The following is a 19190-nucleotide window of genomic DNA, read 5'->3' as shown; positions in this document are numbered from 1 at the left end:
AACCTGTTCAAAATCAAGTTTTTTGCATACCTTTGTAGTTGGACAGGTGTGTAGGATTCTATCCCTGTGGGGTTGCCATTTAAGTGTAAATAAATCCAGCACACTGTCTATTCCACCAACAAACTTTAAAGTTTAAAATAAAGTATGTTGGTGGAATGAACAGTGTAGGGGGTTTCTTTACACTTTAATGACTAAACCTGGAAAGGCTGGTGAATCAACAGACAGACTTGGTCAATCATAACTGATCACAAGCTGAGAAACTGAATTATGGCAGCACGGCACAATAATGAAGAGACACAAGATTAACAACACAAAGACCAAAAGAGCAATATGTTATGTCACACACATTTAATGAAATATATAAAAAGTATAAATAAGGAACATTGATTGAAGTACAATACTTGTAGAAGCGTTGAATGGAGGAAATGTATGGTGAACTGGCCAGTAGTGTTGCGACATTCATACAAAAAAAAATGACAGACACGTAACCGATGCACGGGGAGGAACTCAGCCTATTGCACAGTGCTATGCAAATGTAGTATGGCAACATCTGACTTGTGAACGCTTCATGTGTACCAACCACAGTAAAAAAAGAATAAACAAAACTCATGATAGCGACGGTCGACCTAAAGCAGGGGGTGGGGAACCTATGTCTCTGGGGCCATTTACGGTCCGGGAGGTTGTCTTATGCGGCCCCCGACACAATTCTGATGTTAAGCAGGTTCACATGAAATATGACATATTTTGTAAAGGAATCTTACAAATTACATTTGCAATACAATGAAGTTATATTCAGGGGACCTAGAGAAGGTGGGGTCTGTTTTAACCCTAAAGCGACCGACTGGGGTGATTTATGACCCCGGGCACATATTTTCATACACCATTCCGGCAATTTTCATCAGAAAAACTTGTCCTTCTAGGAGTTTGTCAATACATATGTTGTGCATGTTGTGAATTTTTGTGAGATTTGGACCATCTATGTAGGATTTATAATCAAAACACCTCTGGGGTCATTTATGACCCCGAGAGGATCCATGAGATACTCAACATTATAATGTCCATTGTTGTTGTAATTTTCAAACTCTGATTTTTGTATTTTGTGTCTTTGGGCAGGCCATGGTCAGCAGACCTAAAATATTCACAATATAAACATTTATAGTATTAAAATATAATATATTATATAAATAAATAGGGCACCCCTGCGATAGCCAACAAAGCATATTGTGAGGGCACCCAGGTAGCATTTCCTCTGTTATTGCTCAATATTTGTTGATATCATGGCACAGTGGTCCTAGACACATGATGAGAATATGAAATGGAAGTCATCCTGAAGAACAAAGAGGGAGGAAACAAGTCATCAGTGTAGAAATCAATGGCGTTTTTAGAATTTTCCTTATTTTATGGCTATACAAAGGCTGAAGCATCAGTTGAATCATTTCTTTGCTCTAATATATGTGGAAGACACCTTTTCACAGCTACAATGTCCAGAAAAAGTTTCAGAGAAATTTTGAGTGTGCATAGGGTTATATGTTTGAGACGTGGTTTTTTCTATGTAAATTCTCTGATCTTGTGATTTCATGAACCCAGAAATGTTGAGTACCATAAAGTTTTATTGCAGAAATGTCATCTATGGGCCTTACGGATAGAATTTAGCTTGGTTTCTCAAAGTTTCACTTTGAGCAATTTCCATAATTAGCATAAATATACTGTATTATTATGGTGAGACTACTACAAGTGAATAGGCTAAACATTTTAAATGATAGATATCACCATGAAACTTTCTCAGTTGATTACTGATGATGAGAGAAGAAAAAAATGTATTGGATGTTTTTTGTATTTTGATGTTTACATATGCAAATGAGGGCATACATCATATTTAGCATATACGTATGTAAGTTTGACTATTTTTTAGCAAAACAATAAAATGTTCAAATTCACATTTTTTTGCTTTAGATGAGGGACAAGTATGTGCAAGATGTAAATAAATTTGAATGAACCCCAAAAAATAATTTATATAGTGGTATTTCTATATAAACTCCTTGGGGTCATAAATGACCCCACTCGGTCAGATTAGTCGCAAAAACAGGCCGGTCGCTTGAGGGTTAAAGGTGGCTGCCTTCAATATAGACCTAAAGTGCAGGGGGAAATCCTGGTTTGTGTTTATACTACGGCACTTGAAGGATTTGTTTGGCCCTTGGAAGGATTTGAAGTGGCCCCTTGAATGATAAAGGTTCCCCACCCCTGACCTAAAGCCTCATAATCTCAGGTGTGTCTCAGGTGGTGTTGCAGTCCCTCCTTTCCTTACTCTTTTGCATTTTGCACATCAAGGTCCCTAACAATAGATAACATCAGGACGCTGTTGCACAACATGCTAAGCCCTCCACATATTGGCTTTCATGACTATGGCGTTCCCTATAGGTTCGAGTCCAGCCTGTACTGGGTCATATCCCAACCCTACACCATGTCTCTCTTCCACTGTCTTCCTGTAATACTCTTGACTGTTCTATCAACAACAGAAAACACAAAAACACATATATGACATCTAATCTGTTCTGCTTTTATTGCACCTCTGATTGTCAGGTCATCGGGCTACAGTCCTTACAGAGTGTAGCTAGATAAAGCAGAGATTATGAGCCTTTAGGCAATAGATATGAATAAATTGTAAACTAGTGCAGTAATCGGAGGCTTGTAGAATGGTAATGAATGCAAAAGAGAACTACACTATTCCCCTAATAATAGTTAAAAGCAATATTAACCCATTGTTATTCAAGTACAACTGGAGTGAATCTTTGACAAAATGTAAAGGACATAAGGATGTGATTGTCAATAGTCACAGTAGGTCTTCTTCATATGGCCAGTTCTTTTTCTTTTTCTCTGGCCCTCCTGCCTCCTTCTTTTTGTCAGGCTTTGATGTCTACTTCTTATTGGTTGACCAATCATATGCTGGTGGAGCTGCTTCATTCTGATTTGGCCAATTATACGCTGACATCGCATCTCCATTCGTCTGGGTGGACCAACCATATGCTGGTGGAGGAGATTCCATTTTCTGAGTAGACCAATCATATGCTGGTAGCTCTGCTTCCTTGGTATGTTCTTGTAGCAGTATAATCAGAGGAAGTTTGATCTCTGGATCTCTGGACATGGACACATGGAGAACGGCCTGTTGAAGGGGAAAGCAATCATCACTATCCAGTCAAAATATTTGTGAAGTTGGTGTAGCCCCATAACGCACTCCGTACCATCTGAGGCACGCTGTAATAGTCATTGAAAGTTTAATTACCATAATACTACTCTACAATGACATACCACAGGGCCTTTAGTAATGCACTACGACTCGGTCATTGCCATTCTGGTAACAGAAAATGTATAACGCCGTGTTTTGACGTGTTAAACATTGACTACCTTTTCGTTAGTCGTCGTCAACTGTTTGAGGGGTGTGTTGGTATATTAGGGTTTTTTTCCTCACTCAAGACGTTGGGCACACTCGTTATGGTGCATGCTGTGGCAATCTGTGCAGCATGCATGCACACTGCGAAATTACAATGCATTCTGGATAGAAAACTCTAAACTGAAAGTATTGTAATAGCAAAGTGTGCATGTGTGTTGCGCAGACTGCTGCAAGTCAGATTTTCTCACTACAAGTTCTGTGGCAACCTTTAACTGCGGATCACAAAAAGTGAGAGAGTCGGGAGAGTTACTGTTTGCCTGTTGACTCATTATGGCTGACTTGTGATAATGAGTTAATTCACTTGAAATCCTACTTTGTGTCCCTTTAACCTACCCTGATTATCATCGATATCATCGATCTCTTCGAGACTTGGTCTGACCTCCATAACGATTAACGTTTCCCGAATGGCACGGTTGACCTACCTCCCTCGGTTTGCAACTGGTCAAGGCCAGAAAAGGGTGTGCCAAAGTTTAAACCACACAATACTTTGTGTCCCTTAAAACCCATAAACGCAGAGCCTGTTTTAATTTAATAATATTATAATTTTAATAATATAATATAATAATAAAAGCTGTTATAACCTTATTTAAAAATAGCTGTGTTAACCTTACAATAGCAATGACCAACTCTTAATTGGTTACTGCCTTGTTCACACCAAGAGTGACCTACGCTAACTTATCGGTGGAAGTCATTATTTATTTATGGAGGGCACGCGACCAGCGCGACCAGAGTGAATTCGCCAGGAGCGAAGCGAACTGAGTGACCAGAGCGAATTTTAACAAGAAAAAGTCAGCTAATCTTATGGTAATGAGCTACGGCCTGGTAGGGTCGAAAACCAATTGGAACATTCATATCTCCCCATGTCCCATGCTGTCAAGCCAGAGCCGTAATGTGATTAGCTAAATCAAACATGTCAATGCCGCGTCCAGAGCGAATGCAGCAAATTAAAGGCAAATCATCTTCTGCTACCTCCGCTACCAGGAAGCGTAGGGCGTTCTTGGTGTGGACAAGGCATAACAGTCCTTAAATATAGTTGAGTGTTTTCAGTAAAGAGTGAATAGGCCCATCGACAGGCCCATCTGCACCAACACATCAGCACACGTTAGTAGCACTGTACCTTACTTACTATGCGAGCTGCATGTGGTGAAAATTATGCCATACAAAGTTATGTATTTGAAAGACCAAAGACAAGTCAAAGTCAGTTTAATCTTATCAAAATTAATTGAAATAAGTTCATTGAATTTGTCAAATTAGGGCAGAATACAGACTATATCCCTGTTATGCTCAAGTTGTCTGAACTCCAAACTGACCTTGATCCTGTACTCCACCTTGATGATGCGGCAGTTGAGGACGGAGGGGAGCAGTTCCTTAGGGATGGTCATGTTCTGTGTCATGATTTCTGATGTAGACGATTGCATGGGATTGAGGCCCTTCTCTTTCAGGATGTCCTTCGTGACCACACGCCTGCGTTTCATAGCGAAGAAGCTCTGCTTTTGGTAGATGTAGAACTTGGGAACAATCTTGCGTGTTGAGCTGTTGATGATCTCTGCCTTGACTTGCACGTCCTCTCCTGTTTACAAGTAAGAAATGTATTTTGGTGCACTTACGTAGTACGATGTAGCACACACAGTAAGTAAAATGATACAAAGATACAGATCTCTGTGCCTTTCATGCAATAAGGGGTTGGGAAATGTAAACATTACTCTACAGTACCTTGGTGATAGGCCATTTTTTCTGTAGAAATGTTCATGGAAATATTTCCGGAGGCAAAGAATGATAGGCCTACGTCTTTGTCTTTGCTCCCATACTGCGGGACCTACAGTATGCGAAAAACAAGACAAAGGAAAATAAGGATGTGTTAGAGGCAGACAATCAAATCTCAAAGCACTATTGAACACACACGCACATTCACAAGCACACACACAAACACACACACACACACACACACACACACACACACACACACACACACACACACACACACACACACACACACACACACAAAATGATATGAATCTTTACCATAAGCCCGGGATCTGGCCTATAGGCCTTTGCGATGAAGGTGAAGCTTGTCTTGGCCTTCTTGTCAACATGTAGAGATCTGCTCAGTATGGCCTTCAAATTGTATCTGATTTTGCCATGCGAACCTTTGAAAGACGGTGGCATGTCTCTGTACAAATTGTTGACAAATGGCAGACAGAGAGAGGAGAGAAGTTATAAAACTTACATTACATTGTGTAGAGTTACTGTACTGTACTGCACATGCTTTCAAACAGAATGATCGATCTGCTTTACTTGACGTCCAGTTATATTTTAGGCTGTTTCCTTGATGATGTAGCCTATTCAAATATAATTTATATGTAATGTAATTCAGAGCTCTTCCCACATGGTATTGTTTTGCACTTGGTGTTTGTTTGTACTGTAATATTCAAATATACAGAAAATATTGGTGTGACGTGACGGTGAACTATTTAGCATAACGGATTAAGCACAATCTTCTTTCTTGTGATGTAGCATTGTGATGGAATTCAGAAACCTTTGCAAACTTGTGGGTTAGGCCTGTGCTTATGCAATGTATGTGATAATGTACAGATAGTGATGTTGAACTTACATGTCTGGGATCTGAAATGAGAATGGGTACACATGCCGTCCTGCTGCAAGCTCCAGGGACCCTAGAGGTGGTAAAGTAAGGTACATTTCAGGAAAAGAATTATATGAAACACCCCCCCGCCGATCAAGCTGCACAAGATGTTGACTTTTTTTTTAAGAATGAAAGAGAGGGGGGCGCACCTTGCATCAAACTGTTTTCTTTATTTTTGTGCACAGACGCGTTTCGGTGTGTGCATTCCTCAGTGTCCTTGTCTTTGATTCTAAGTATTTTATTTGGGCCAGCACCCTCAAAATTAATCAAGAAACCTGAGTGAAGCCTGCTACCTGCCATACTTGACTTTTTTTTTTAAAACAAATGTGCAACAAGTATAGTCCAAATGAAGGTCAAATTGTGCATAATTATCTTAATGAATATTTATATATTCATAAGCATTGGGTGTCTCACTTCTTTTAATTCCACAGGCCAACCACCACAAATGTACTGAAATTGTTGCAACATTACTACTCTATCTGTTTAAAGTCATTTGAGTAGCATAATATTTTTTGATGGGCAGGGGGAACCCTCATATGGAAAGTGACAGAAGAAAGTAAATTTTCAGTCTTGCCAAAATAAGAAATCGTCTAGGTAAAATAAGGATGATACTGTTTTCAGATGTGATAAAAACGGGAAAAACGGATATGTTTCTAGGTTTGAATATGAAAACATCGGCCCATTTTGGCTGAACATGTTAAGGTAAAGTGGGCCGCCCCTTCCAGGTAATTTGGGCCGCTTTTTTTCTATGGGATTTACAATTCATATTTTCTACAAAACATTGTGACCATTATTGAAGATGGAGGTGTTAGGGGAGTTCTTTTAATGAAGTAGTGATACATTTTTGGAAACAGATGTGTGGAGGAATATTAAAATCGTCACTAATTTTGATTTTTCTTTTGTGCAATTCTTAATTTTACCATTGGAATGAATAGGTGTCCCATTTTACCTGAATAGGTGGCCCATTTTACCTGAATGCATTTTTTCCATCCAGGATGACACACCTGTCACTAAAACTTGTAAAACTGTATAATTTTTACATTATTTAATAAAATGAAAGATTATGAGTCACTTTATGCAATCAAACTTAAATTTGGTTAATGTATTGATGTTCTTCCTCAGATTTCATCAGTCTTTCTGAATTTGAAAAGTGGCCCAATTTACCTGAATGCTCCCCATATTATATTATATCATATTATATTATATTATATTATATTATATTATATTATATTATATTATATTATATCATATTATATTACAAAAGAAGTGTAAGTGATGCGCGCACATCCAGTAAAACAGGTGCTGGATCAAACAAACGTGCGTAAAAGAAGAAGGAAAAATCCGCACACTGTTTCTGCTCACCTAATACACTTGACGTAGACCACCTGAGGTCGAAAAGTTGTGTTCAATAAAATCGTTGAGCAGCAACAGTGTGCAGATTTTTCCTTCATTATATTATATTAAACAAATAATTGTATTACCAGCTGGACCCTCCTCCAGTAAGAGTTTCTCCTCAGAAAAGTATTTTTCTTTATCAGAGTACGTCACTGTGGTATTATTGCCGTAGTGCTCACTCCAGCGGACTTTGGCCTTTCCCTTTGCCTTGATGGCCAAGCTCTGGATCTTTGTTGGGCTGGAGACATGAACAGTAACTCGCCCGCTTATGTGATCCCCATTGGAAAAAGTATTCTTCTCATTGATTGCATCATAGTCAACAGAGATGCTTTCGATTCCCATGTATTGTACTGTCGCTCCTAAGTGTAAATGGAAGATGCTCCTGATACAGCAGAAGAGAGACTTGCCGCTACTTTGTCAAAAGGACTGTTATACTGACACTGGCTCCGTTATGCTTTATACACCAGGCATGGAAACCTGCCTCACTGGTTGGGCAACATCAGGTGTACGATAACACCTACAGCGCAAGACTCCGCCCAAGTATGACCTAAGCCAGTCACATGCCGTATAAGATTGCAACACACAGGCAGTCAGGGCCGTAACCAGACATTTTCAAATACCGGGGACAAATGCTGCATGCTGTACTGCTTACTGTACATTTAGAATGCTTCAAACATTTCAGTCAAACTCTTTGTTTTCATATATCACTGCCTTGAGGATAAATGGGGGTGGTGTATATAGACTGAATTTATCATTGTTGATCATATATCGGTCTTCATCAATAGATACATTTTACATTACTGAAAAAAAATACTGAGGACGTGACCTCTGTGTCCTCAATGGTAATTACTGCCATGCAGGCAGTATGTCCACCTGTTGATATAGTTGCCAATTTATGATGGAAATTTTTCGCAGTTAGATAGATAAAAGCTACGCACAGTTGTTTCCACACCTTAACAGTCACATGTCCTGGAAAGTGAACATTGATTGCGTTCTTTCCATCCGTGTCACAGTCATAAGACCACCGACATCATGGAGGAAGTTTATTGCCAGCGATTGCTTGCTGGAGTTATTAATACGTTTCCAAAGGGAGTGTAAATACTTGTATATTTTATGAATATCTCCCCCGCTGGGACTAGACCCCAGGCCTCTTGGGGTACCAAACTGGGGCTTTGACACTATACCAAAGATCAAGGCTCAGACCATACCAACAAACAGGGGCATTGAATGGAGAGGGGTGGGGTTGGGGGGTTAGGTGGGGTGTCAGGGGGAGTCCTGATATAAATAAAAAAAATACTTGACATATTAAAATCATTCTCTCAACCAAAAGGAAAAAAGGAACCTCACTATTGTAAAACAGTATGCCTGTGATATGCCTTTTTATGTTTTGTGATATGCCTTTTTATGTCTCTCTTTTCTCTTTGGAAGGGTTACAAAACATGGGCCTGTATTAGTGCAAAAAAGGCAGCTGAGCACTTGGTCTCCTTTGACCCTACATGTTGACATGAAACATGATAGGATATTTACAGGTCAAAGTCTAGCATTTACAACTGCATGTCATCTGCCACACGCACGGACGCACGCATACACGCACGCACGCACGCACAGATGGAGAGACGCACGCACCTTGATCTCAACAACCAGCTGTGGCCTAATGGTTATTGATGTTTGAATTCCACCCTAACCCAGTAGGTACTGCAATGGCTAAAGTGCCCTTGAGCGAGGCACTTAACCCTAATTTGCCCCAGGGACTGTAGCCAATACCCTGCAGAGAGCCACTTACAGCTTTTGGCTGGGCCCGGGTCAAAACCATCTGAAAGCTCCTCCACCTCCCTCAGTCAGTACATGTAATGGGGAGCCAAATATGGGGTCTGCCTCTCTCCTGGGCTAGGGACAAATGACACCATCGTTGTAAAGTCGTAAAGTGTAATGCAGTAGAAATAACAACCCCGAAAAAAATAAAACACAGACAATTTGTCGGTGTATGCATGCGTGTGTGTGTGTGTGTGTGTGTGTGTGTGTGTGTGTGTGTGTGTGTGTGTGTGTGTGTGTGTGTGTGTGTGTGTGTGTGTGTGTGTGTGTGTGTGTGTGTGTGTGTGTATGTGTGCTATGATCCACTAACAGCATTCTAAATAATAGTTAATTGTACACATTTAAAGACATTCATTTTTACATAACAATGTCTAATGTTCATGCGACATATAATTCACATTCTCGTTGAAAGTCACTTTGGATAAAAAAAACGTCTGCTAAATGCAATGTAATGTCATTCAATGTAATATCTCGGTTGTGGGTGGCCTGCTTGATATCTAAGATGGTTGATATCCATTGATGCTCAAGGTCAGTTATGTAACAGTCAGTTGTGTTTTATGTGTTTTAATGTGTGTTTATATGTGGATTGTGGAGAAGTGTCATGTAAGACAAACTTCTGTGCAAAGAGAAAATAAAGTTTATCTTATCTTATCTTATCTTATCGCAACCTGGCAACCAGTATCTGGTTCCATTTCCATTACTTCCTCCCCAGCACCACAATAACCAAGTCAAGTCAAGTGTACTTTTGTCAAACATCTATGTAACAGGGTTAGCAGTAAGAAGTTTGAAATTGTGTTTGACCAGTCTACAATGTATATTTAAAACATTTAAAATAGGATATTGACAATAATCACACACGCACGCGCATGCGCACACGCACACACACACACACACACACACACACACACGCGCACACGCACACACACACACACACACACACATGCACAGTGCACACTAAGAACTAGAATAAGAAGTGCAATAGCCACATGCAGGATCAGTCAGTATCACAACACACTTAGTACCCTGATAATAAGACCTGGGGTGAATTTCTCAAAACCAAAGTTGCTAACTACAGTAGCTACTTTGCTGTTTTCAATGCATTTTCCCATTGGCAACTACCGAAGTTGCTAACAGGCTAACAACTTCTCTTTTGAGAAACTCACCCCAGTATTGGCGATTGATTTACTGTATATGTATACTGTACTTATGGGCTCAGTAGGCCCCCTTGTGGTCAAATATTTGAGCTAAAAAGATTCTGACGTGGAGACACATGTCTTTGTTTCTTTAATCTGGTATTTTTAAAGGAAACTGTAGCACAGGAGAGCAGAGCTGCCCAAGTCACTTAAACCTACTTTGCTCCAGTGACTCAAACCATTACCACCAGGACTGGGGGTTGTAGCCTGTGGCGACGCCATTTTATGTACTTCCACCAAAGGTTTTGGCTCCGCACCTAATCTGGCGAAAGCCTCCTTGCTCGGTTCACTCACTGTTTAGCCAATCAGCAAGAACTCACCCGCAAAGTCTGTTACTGATTGGTTAAGGTAGCACTATTCACACTTTTGTCTTGTTATTTGTATGCTTTTGCAACACCATATCGTAACAGCCATGCTAATAAAGCACAATTTGAATTTTTATCTGAAGTCAGAACTCCAATGGCAGAGTAACTCCAATGGCAGAGCAAATGGCAGAGTAAGGTCAGACCATCTCCCACCCTCCAGAGACAGATTCTCTTAGCTTTCGCACAGGCTATGTGGGTTGAGGAAGTCTGGGGCCCAAGCCACAACCTGGTCCCACTCACCTTGGCCTTCCAGTAGTGGCATCCCTGCAGGTAGCCTCTGGAGCACAGCACCAGACAGACTAGGAAGTGTTCGGACCCATCGGGATATGGGTACTACAGGGATATGGACCTGCAGACCGGGGTGCTGTGGAGAGGTCTTTGTATGGTCTTCGATGGTCTCTTTGTGCTGTTCTGGGGTCAAATTGAAGAGTTGAGTCAACACACATACACGCACGCACACACACACACACACACACACACACACACACACACACACACACACACACACACACACACACACACACACACACACACACACACACACACACACACACACACACACACACACACACACACAAGCATTTCCAAAAGCTTTGGGACACTCAGTAAATTATGAAAAAACACTATCATATTCAACTTTCAACTGTCATTTTCAAATTTTCACATACAACTTTCAATCTATATATAGATGATGAATAGTGGAAAGCACATTAGTGGAAACAACTGTTAAATCATATTAGCTGTTAAATGTATTGATTTCAAGTTTCCTTTCTACTTCAACCACCAGCACCGATAAAGCTTTTTGGATGAGCAATGACATGTCACGTCAGATCCAAAAGGTAGCTTACAATACAGCTAAACTTCTTAGAAAATTATGTTTAGACATGTTTACAGGTTGCTTTTCTTCTATGTGTTCTACCTAATGTGACACCGCCTGTATACCAGTGGTGGCCAACCAGTCGTAGACCAAGAGGCACATTTTGTACTGTGTCAAAGCAAAGAGCCACATCGGTACACAAACATCACGCGCCACGCGGGCATATAAACATGGCCCCACGAACATGGGCATCACCCATCCTTCTCGCACCACAGACCAGCAACGTCATACCCATGGGCACAAATGAACATCAACCATCTCTTCCTCTCTCTGTCTCTCTCTGTCTCCCTCTGTCTGTCTGTCTGTCTGTCTGTCTGTCTGTCTGTCTGTCTGTCTGTCTGTCTGTCTCTCTCTCTCTCTCTTTCTCTATCCCCCAGTGAAGATGCTATCAACGCAGAACTGGTGGGGAGTGGAGGGGCTCCGGTGTGGCAGGAGGCACTGGAGCCAAGACTCTTCACAGATTTCTGCAAGAAGGCTCTCTACGACTCCTGCGTCAAAGTGAGGCACCAGACTATATTGGGAAGAGCAGGGGCCTGGAGGTGGTCGGAGCTGTTTGGGCAAGCTTTCTCTTCAAGGGCGTGCTGGAGGTCCTTGTATAAGCCTCCAGTGGAGAAACGTGATGCTGATTTACAGTGGCGCTTAGTTCATGGAGCCATAGCCACCAATAGGCACATAGCGCACCTGAATCCAGCGGTGGGGAGGGAATGCCTGTTTTGCGGGGAGGAGGAGACTGTGGACCATTTGTTTATTTTTTGCAAAAGACTGGAGGGACTCTTTTTTTGTTTGCAGGGGTGGACAAATGTGTTGCAGCTGCCTTTCTCACACTGCAGTTTTGTCACTGGTCCTGCTTACATGGTTAAGGTGAAAAGGAAAGTGTGCCTCTTCAATTTCTTTGTGGCCTCAGCCAAGTTGGCCATATGGCGAACCCGAAAAAATAAAAATCTTGGGGAGGGGACAACAGACCCTGTGGAAGTTTTAAAGGGGATGGTGGGGTGTAGGGTCAAGGTGGAGTTCGCCTATTACAAATTGGTGAATGATGTTGATTCTTTTTGGGGAATTTGGGGATTGGGAGGACTGTTGTGTGAGGTGGATGAGGAGGAGAGGTTGGTGTTGAGGCTGTGAGGAGGGAACTGGTTTGTTTTTGTTTTTTTGCTTGTCTTTGCTAAAAAAAATGAAGATGTTCTGACGGCTTTGTAAAAATTTGACTCTTTGGTCCAATAAAGGACTTTTTAAACCTCTCTCTCTCTCTCTCTCTCTCTCTCTCTCTCTCTCTCTCTCTCTCACACACACACACACACACACACACACACACACACACACACACACACACACACACACACACACACACACACAGATTGATGTTACACTCCAACATGATGGCCCGAATAAGACGATCCTAATTATAAGATGACACTACTTTTACAGGTTCATTTTCTTGGCCATTTTTTCTGTCAAAGGCAGACTGCAGCCCTCAATGTAAACCTTGAGGGATGCCACTGAGTCTGCCTTTGACAGGAAGTTGTTCAGTTCCACGTTCACTCAGTCATCATCTTGTTGCCCTTTTTTGACGAGGGAATGGATATCTTGGTTTTACTGCTCACCACATCAAATATCCATATTTGCCAAGGCCTCCTTTTCAGCCCTGCCAATCAAATATTTGAGCTAAAAAGGTTCTGATGTGGAGATGCACGTCTTTTTTTTTAATCTGATATTTTTCAGAGTGGCCCAAGTCACTTCAAGCTCCAACTCAATCAAGCTGCCTGTTGATAACATACTCCGCCCCATTGACATCTTCTGGGCAGCTACATCATCCTACAGACACAAAACAAGATCATATAAACATATAATATAAATATATATAATATAACGCATCATCCGATAGACCCTGTTCCTACTAAAATGTCCTCCTTGTAAGTTGCTTTGGTCAAAGGCGTCTGCTAAATGCTATGTGATGTAATATAGACACAAAACAAGATAATATAAATATAATGTAAATATATATAATATATTTCATGGCTCATTGGATTCTGTTCCTCTATTAACACACTGCAATGATGCTACTCGTAATACAGGCCTAGGTACTATATGTGCATACTATCTCCCAGCACACAGGTATTGCTGAAAGGTAGTATGCTAATAGGGTTGTTGACAGGTGAATGGTTGAGATTGAAATCCTTCCAAATTCCAAGCCTGCATGTGACTGGCTATTGTCATGCTGGGGAGGGGTCTGGTACTACTACAGTCACGAGTGATCTGCTGTCTAACCGGTGTGGCAGGTTTTCAGCACGATACAGTCAGTGCCCATATATAGGCCAGGAGACGAAACGAAACAGCTAGTGACGACAAGTCACTCTTTTGCTGATTTCAGGCGTATCTTTTGGACATTTTTAGAGTCTGTCCATGGGAATTGAAAAAATCTCTGTGGATTATGATGCGATCAATGAGAAGAATACTTTTTCCAATGGGGATTACTTGATTGGAAGAGTCACCGTCCATGTCTCCAGTCCAACAAAGATCCAGAGCTTGGCCATCAAGGCAAAGGGCAAAGCCAGAGTCATGTGGAGTGAGCACTACGGCCAAACTACAGTGGTGTACTATGATAAAGAGAAATACTATTCTGAGGAGAAGTTCTTACTGAAGGAGTGGCAGAGTCCTTCTGGTAATATACTACTTTAAAATAATAATAATGAAAATAATATTATGCTTTAAAATAGTGTTTCTCGATGGGGGTTCTACGTTAGGATGTTAGGGAGCCTAAGGTGACATTGAGAAGGATACAGTTGTGAGGGGCTGTGCTTAGTTGCCATTGAGGTTCATTTTATTTTATTTCTAAATACTGAAGGAGCAGGCTAATGACAAGGTTAAAAAAAGGTTGAGAACCATTGCTTTAAATGAAAAAAAAAGTTCTTCAAGTAACGATCACATGCACTTTATTTGCACCCTCTGAATTTAATGATATATTTTGCTAAAGGAATTTTGTTGAGGGAGATTTCTGTGACTTGATCTTTTCTTGTATATGCTTCACAAGCAAAGCTCACCAGCCTGGTGTTTGTAGCATCATTCATACTGTATGTGATTTCCTGAATGGAACTTTGTTGTTCTGCAACAGGGTCCCTGGAGCTTGTAGTGGGTCGACATGTGTACCCATTCTCATTTCAGCTTCCAGTCAAGTAAGTTTAACATCGGCATCTGTACATTTTAATACATTGTAATGCTACTACATTACACAAACAACACAGGCCTAACTGAAAACAAAAAAATAAAGAAAGTTACCAAATCGGAACAAGTTTGTCAAGACTTCTAAATTCCATCAAAAGGCTAAAACACTATAATTTGTCAAGCTGGATAAGATGTAAATTTAGGTGGTACGTTCAGGGTCACTTCAGTGTCATTTCATGGTATTTGCACGCAGTGGAATGTGAAAAATGCTCTGAATTTTACTCCTGTCTGAAAATATGCACATCAGTTGTCATAATTCTACACTCAAATGTCAATCTACGATGCTACAATTTATACTCTCCTTGTCTTTTGCTTGTCAATACAGAGATATGCCATCGTCTTTCAAAGGTTCATATGGCAAAATCAGATACAGGTTGACTGCCAGACTGAGCAGATCTCTACATGTTGACAAGAAAACCAAGACAAACTTCACCTTCGTCTCAAAGCCCAACATGGCAGATCCTGGCCTTACGGTAATGATTTCTGTAGTACATCATGTATTGCTCTAAATTAATGTCTTATTTTAGGAAAGTGCGCTCAACTCCCAACTGTTTCTTATAAGGTCTTTGGATGCGAGCAAACAGCAAAGTTCATGTTTAGTAAAAAAAAAAAAAAAAACGCACTCTCAGGTGTAAGTCTTGCAGTTTTAATCTACTGGGTTAGCATGACAGACAGAAGTTTCACCCTAAAGGGCTCTGCATACTTCACGTGCGCACTTTGGCGCGTTTGGCGCGAGAACCATTAATGACGTCATCACTTGCGCCAGACTATTCATACTTCAAAAGCGCCCTTACATACTTTCGCTCGCATTGTCGGAAGTGCCCTCTGCTGTTCATGAGAGAAACGGCAGTATCTTTCGCAACTCGCAGCGTGAGTTCTACGGATGTATAAAATAGAAAGCCAAACACGGCTGCTGTAGGGCTACTGAACGTCTGACTTGTGACTTACCACATTGAAACATATATTTTTTTGTTGTAGCCTACATTGCCAGATCATTCCAAGACCATGTGAGAGCATTGTTCTGGCGGCAGAATTTATAAATAGATCGCCGAACACAACGTGCTTCTGAACAAAGTAAACAATTGTTTCACTGAACAACATTTAAGAGAGAAGATAAAATAACTCTCTAGGACATTTTATTATCCTCAAAATGATGCAGGATCCATTCTGTAGTAGCCTACAGTAGTTGTAGCCTCTCTTCGCAACTCCTGCTTTGTCTGCCTACCTGCATGGTCGCTGGTGGCGCACGACAAGTTACAAAAAATGTGGGGTGCACGACGTCGCGCCACGGCAGCTTGCGCCACGGCGTGTGACGTCATTTTGGGTCACGTGACGGCGCGAGTGAGGTCGCGAGTGAGGTCGCGAGTGAAGTATGAAGGAGGCTAGCGCCAGTCACGCCAAGTATGAATCCCCCTTAAGCCTTCTTCAGCGTCTGAAGAAAGTTTAGGCCTAAACGTCTGTCTGTCATGCTAACCCAATAGATTAAAACGGCAAGTATTACACCCGAGAGTGCAGCTTTTTTTAAACTAAACTTGCTCTAAATGAATCCAATGGATAAACTACATTCATCTAATAGCCTCAGCAGCACGCCCATAACTTCCTAGCCTGATTATATCATCGACTTTCAAATCTCTGTTCGAGACTTGGTCTGACCCTGCGCATAATGTTTCCCACCCGCCTCTCTTGGTTTGCTACTGGTTGAGGCTAGAAAAGGCTGTGCCGAAATTTAAACCAAATGTTTTCTATATTGCTCGTGGCCTGACTAGAAGCAAGGCCGAAGGTGTTGCGTCAATTGGAGGGCGTAGCCTGGCTAATCACTTTCAGTGAGGACCAAAACAGTGTTGTAGTCTACTTATTTATGGTGGGTATACTGTATATTTGAGTATATTTTGAAGTGGGTATACTGTATATATTTGTGCTATTCAAAACAATGGATCAATCAATTTTAAGTGGGTATACTGAAATCCCTGAAATTATTTCCACTACCACTTGCTGCATGACAGCTCTGCAGCAACATGTTTGCAAACATAAAAACACAACCCCAAGAGTGTGTGTATGTGTGTGTGCGCGTGCGCGTGCACGCGTGTGTGTGTGTGTGTGTGTGTGTGTGTGTGTGTGTGTGTGTGTGTGTGTGATTTCCACAGGTTTAAGACCTCTGTGTCATCATTCTTCTTTGTTTTGTTTTGATATTTTCCAGGCACCGCAGTATGGGAGCAAAGACAAAGACGTATCATTCTTTGCCTCTGGAAATATTTCCATGAACATTTTTACAGACAAAATGGCCTACCACCAAGGTATATTAAGTACTGTTAACATTTTACCCCAACGTTTTTGGATTTAAAAAAAAAAAGTAATGTAATGTGTATTTGTAACAGACACAATGGTCCATAGAAATATAAATGACAAAGGTTAAATAAAAGACAGACAAGGATAAAAGAAATTAAAAGACAGGTAGGCCTACAACCATCAAACATATAGGCACCTTCTCCAGTGTCGCCTGAGCTTAGGAGAGAACCCCACAGAACTCTTGGCTGGGTTTACCAGAGATTATACTATTTTGATGTGTCTATTTATCCCTTCATTATTCTTCTTACTTCTAAACAGGAGAAGCGGTGCCAGTCATTGCCGAAATCATGAACAACTCAACACGCAAGATCGTTCCCAAGTTCTACATCTACCAAAAGCAGAGTTTCTTTGCTCAGGGACGCAGGCGTGTGGTCACGAACGACATCTTGAAAGAGAAGGGTCACAAGCCCCTGGAGTCGTCTACATCAGAGACCATAACACAGAAGATGACCATCCCTAAGGAACTGCTCCCCTCCGTCCTCAACTGCCGCATCATCAAGGTGGAGTACAGGATCAAGGTCAGTTTGGAGTTCAGACAACTTGGGCATGACAAGTAGGCTATAGGGAGAGGAATAATTACTGTATTCTTCCCTAGCATGTATGTTTGACAAATGGGCTCACTCAACATAACTTTATGGAAACTTTAACTGTATCTAACTGGAATAAACGCACACGCATACGCACACACACACACACACACACACACAAATAGGTTAAGATTTCCAATGAGCTGCTATTTGTTGCCAACAGTTTCCTTTTACAGGATGTGTGTAGTGTGTGGTTTTGCATCTGCTGTTTTCATTCTATTATTGTAGATAGAGTAAAGCACCATAGACTCTCTATCCACATATCTGGTGGATACCGCCACTGTTTAAGACTGTTTCACTTGTTGAAATTATTGGCCTAGGTAGCTTACTGAAGGGTGTTGTTAGAACCTTACTATCTGTACTGCTTAGGGACCTACATTGTCACTGAAGAATGCGGGGACTCCCTAGCCTAGCAAACTAGCGCCACCCGCTGGCAGTCATTTTTTTTAAACCTCCGACTGGTCTAGCCTTCATCCATAGCCGTGAACTGCCAAATTGCCCTGAATCTGGCAAACCACAACAACAAGAAAGATGGCGCTGATTGGTCAGAGCGTTGGCCTAATAGGCTCGGGTACGGTTTGAAAGACAACGGGTTGTTCTCATCAACAATCTTCGGATGTATCATTCATCGGGGCCAGACTAAATTAAACATCCAATCTCACATTTAGTCTGGTTTATCAGGCTAGGGACTTCCTCTATGCCCGAGGCAGGGGTCGGGGTTTCCGACTTCCGAGTTTCAAAAGAATGAGCCATATAATATATCCCCTCCTTGAACTTGTGAAATGTAAGCAGTTGAATCTTACAAACGGGGTTTCAACTGTTTTTGACTGACCAGTGACAATTGTTTTCCTCTTCAACAGGCCGTTCTCAGTGTTTCCATGACCAGAGATCCGCAGATAAAACTTCCTCTGATTGTGCTGCCAGAAGAACATGATTGGCCAACCAATACGAAGGAAGCAAAGCCATCGTCTGATTGGCCAACCCATAAAAAGGAAAAGGCAAGGCCAGAGCATGATCGGCCCAACCATAACAAGGCAGCAGCACTGCCGGCATGTGGCCAGCCAATCCAAAAGTATGAAGCCGCCCCACCAGCATATGATTGGCCCACTGAGAAGCCTAAAGAAGCCCCACCAGCATATGATTGGCCAACTCAGAAGAATGAAGAAGCGCCACCATCATATGATTGGTCAATCCAGCAGAATGAAGCAGCACCATCAGCGCATGCTTGGCCAACCAATAAGGAAGTAGCAGGCGCAGCATACGCTTGGCCAACCAATAAGAAAGCAGCAGGGGCAGCAGGGGCAGCA

General features: G+C 41.5%; 2 protein-coding genes across 2 annotated transcripts in view; one reads left to right on the top strand and one right to left on the bottom strand.

The window, feature by feature from the left end:
• Positions 1-383: 383 nt before the first annotated feature.
• LOC134457637 (arrestin domain-containing protein 3-like) lies at positions 384-7886 on the bottom strand. Its single transcript, XM_063209640.1, has 6 exons — positions 7571-7886; positions 6060-6120; positions 5471-5618; positions 5162-5264; positions 4759-5018; positions 384-3160 (listed from the first exon to the last, which is right to left on the bottom strand). Exons 1-6 carry the CDS (start codon positions 7824-7826, stop codon positions 2915-2917), a joined length of 1074 nt encoding a protein of 357 aa, XP_063065710.1. The 5' UTR covers positions 7827-7886; the 3' UTR covers positions 384-2914.
• Positions 7887-14067: 6181 nt separating this feature from the next.
• Positions 14068-19190, top strand: part of LOC134457636 (arrestin domain-containing protein 3-like) — a 5462-nt gene continuing 339 nt past the window's right edge. Inside the window, exons 1-6 of the mRNA XM_063209639.1 lie at positions 14068-14390; positions 14841-14901; positions 15276-15423; positions 17148-17244; positions 17555-17814; positions 18744-19190. The exon at positions 18744-19190 is cut by the window's right edge and continues 339 nt beyond it. Of these exons, the coding sequence (XP_063065709.1) occupies positions 14132-14390; positions 14841-14901; positions 15276-15423; positions 17148-17244; positions 17555-17814; positions 18744-19190 (1272 nt within the window). The 5' untranslated portion in view covers positions 14068-14131. The remainder of the gene's footprint in view (positions 14391-14840; positions 14902-15275; positions 15424-17147; positions 17245-17554; positions 17815-18743) is intronic.

The sequence above is a fragment of the Engraulis encrasicolus genome, chromosome 10 (genome assembly GCF_034702125.1).
Source record: "Engraulis encrasicolus isolate BLACKSEA-1 chromosome 10, IST_EnEncr_1.0, whole genome shotgun sequence".
Classification (NCBI taxonomy): Eukaryota; Metazoa; Chordata; class Actinopteri; order Clupeiformes; family Engraulidae; genus Engraulis; species Engraulis encrasicolus.
The sequence above is the reverse complement of the archived record's forward strand: the minus strand, read 5'-3'. Positions and strand labels throughout refer to the sequence as shown.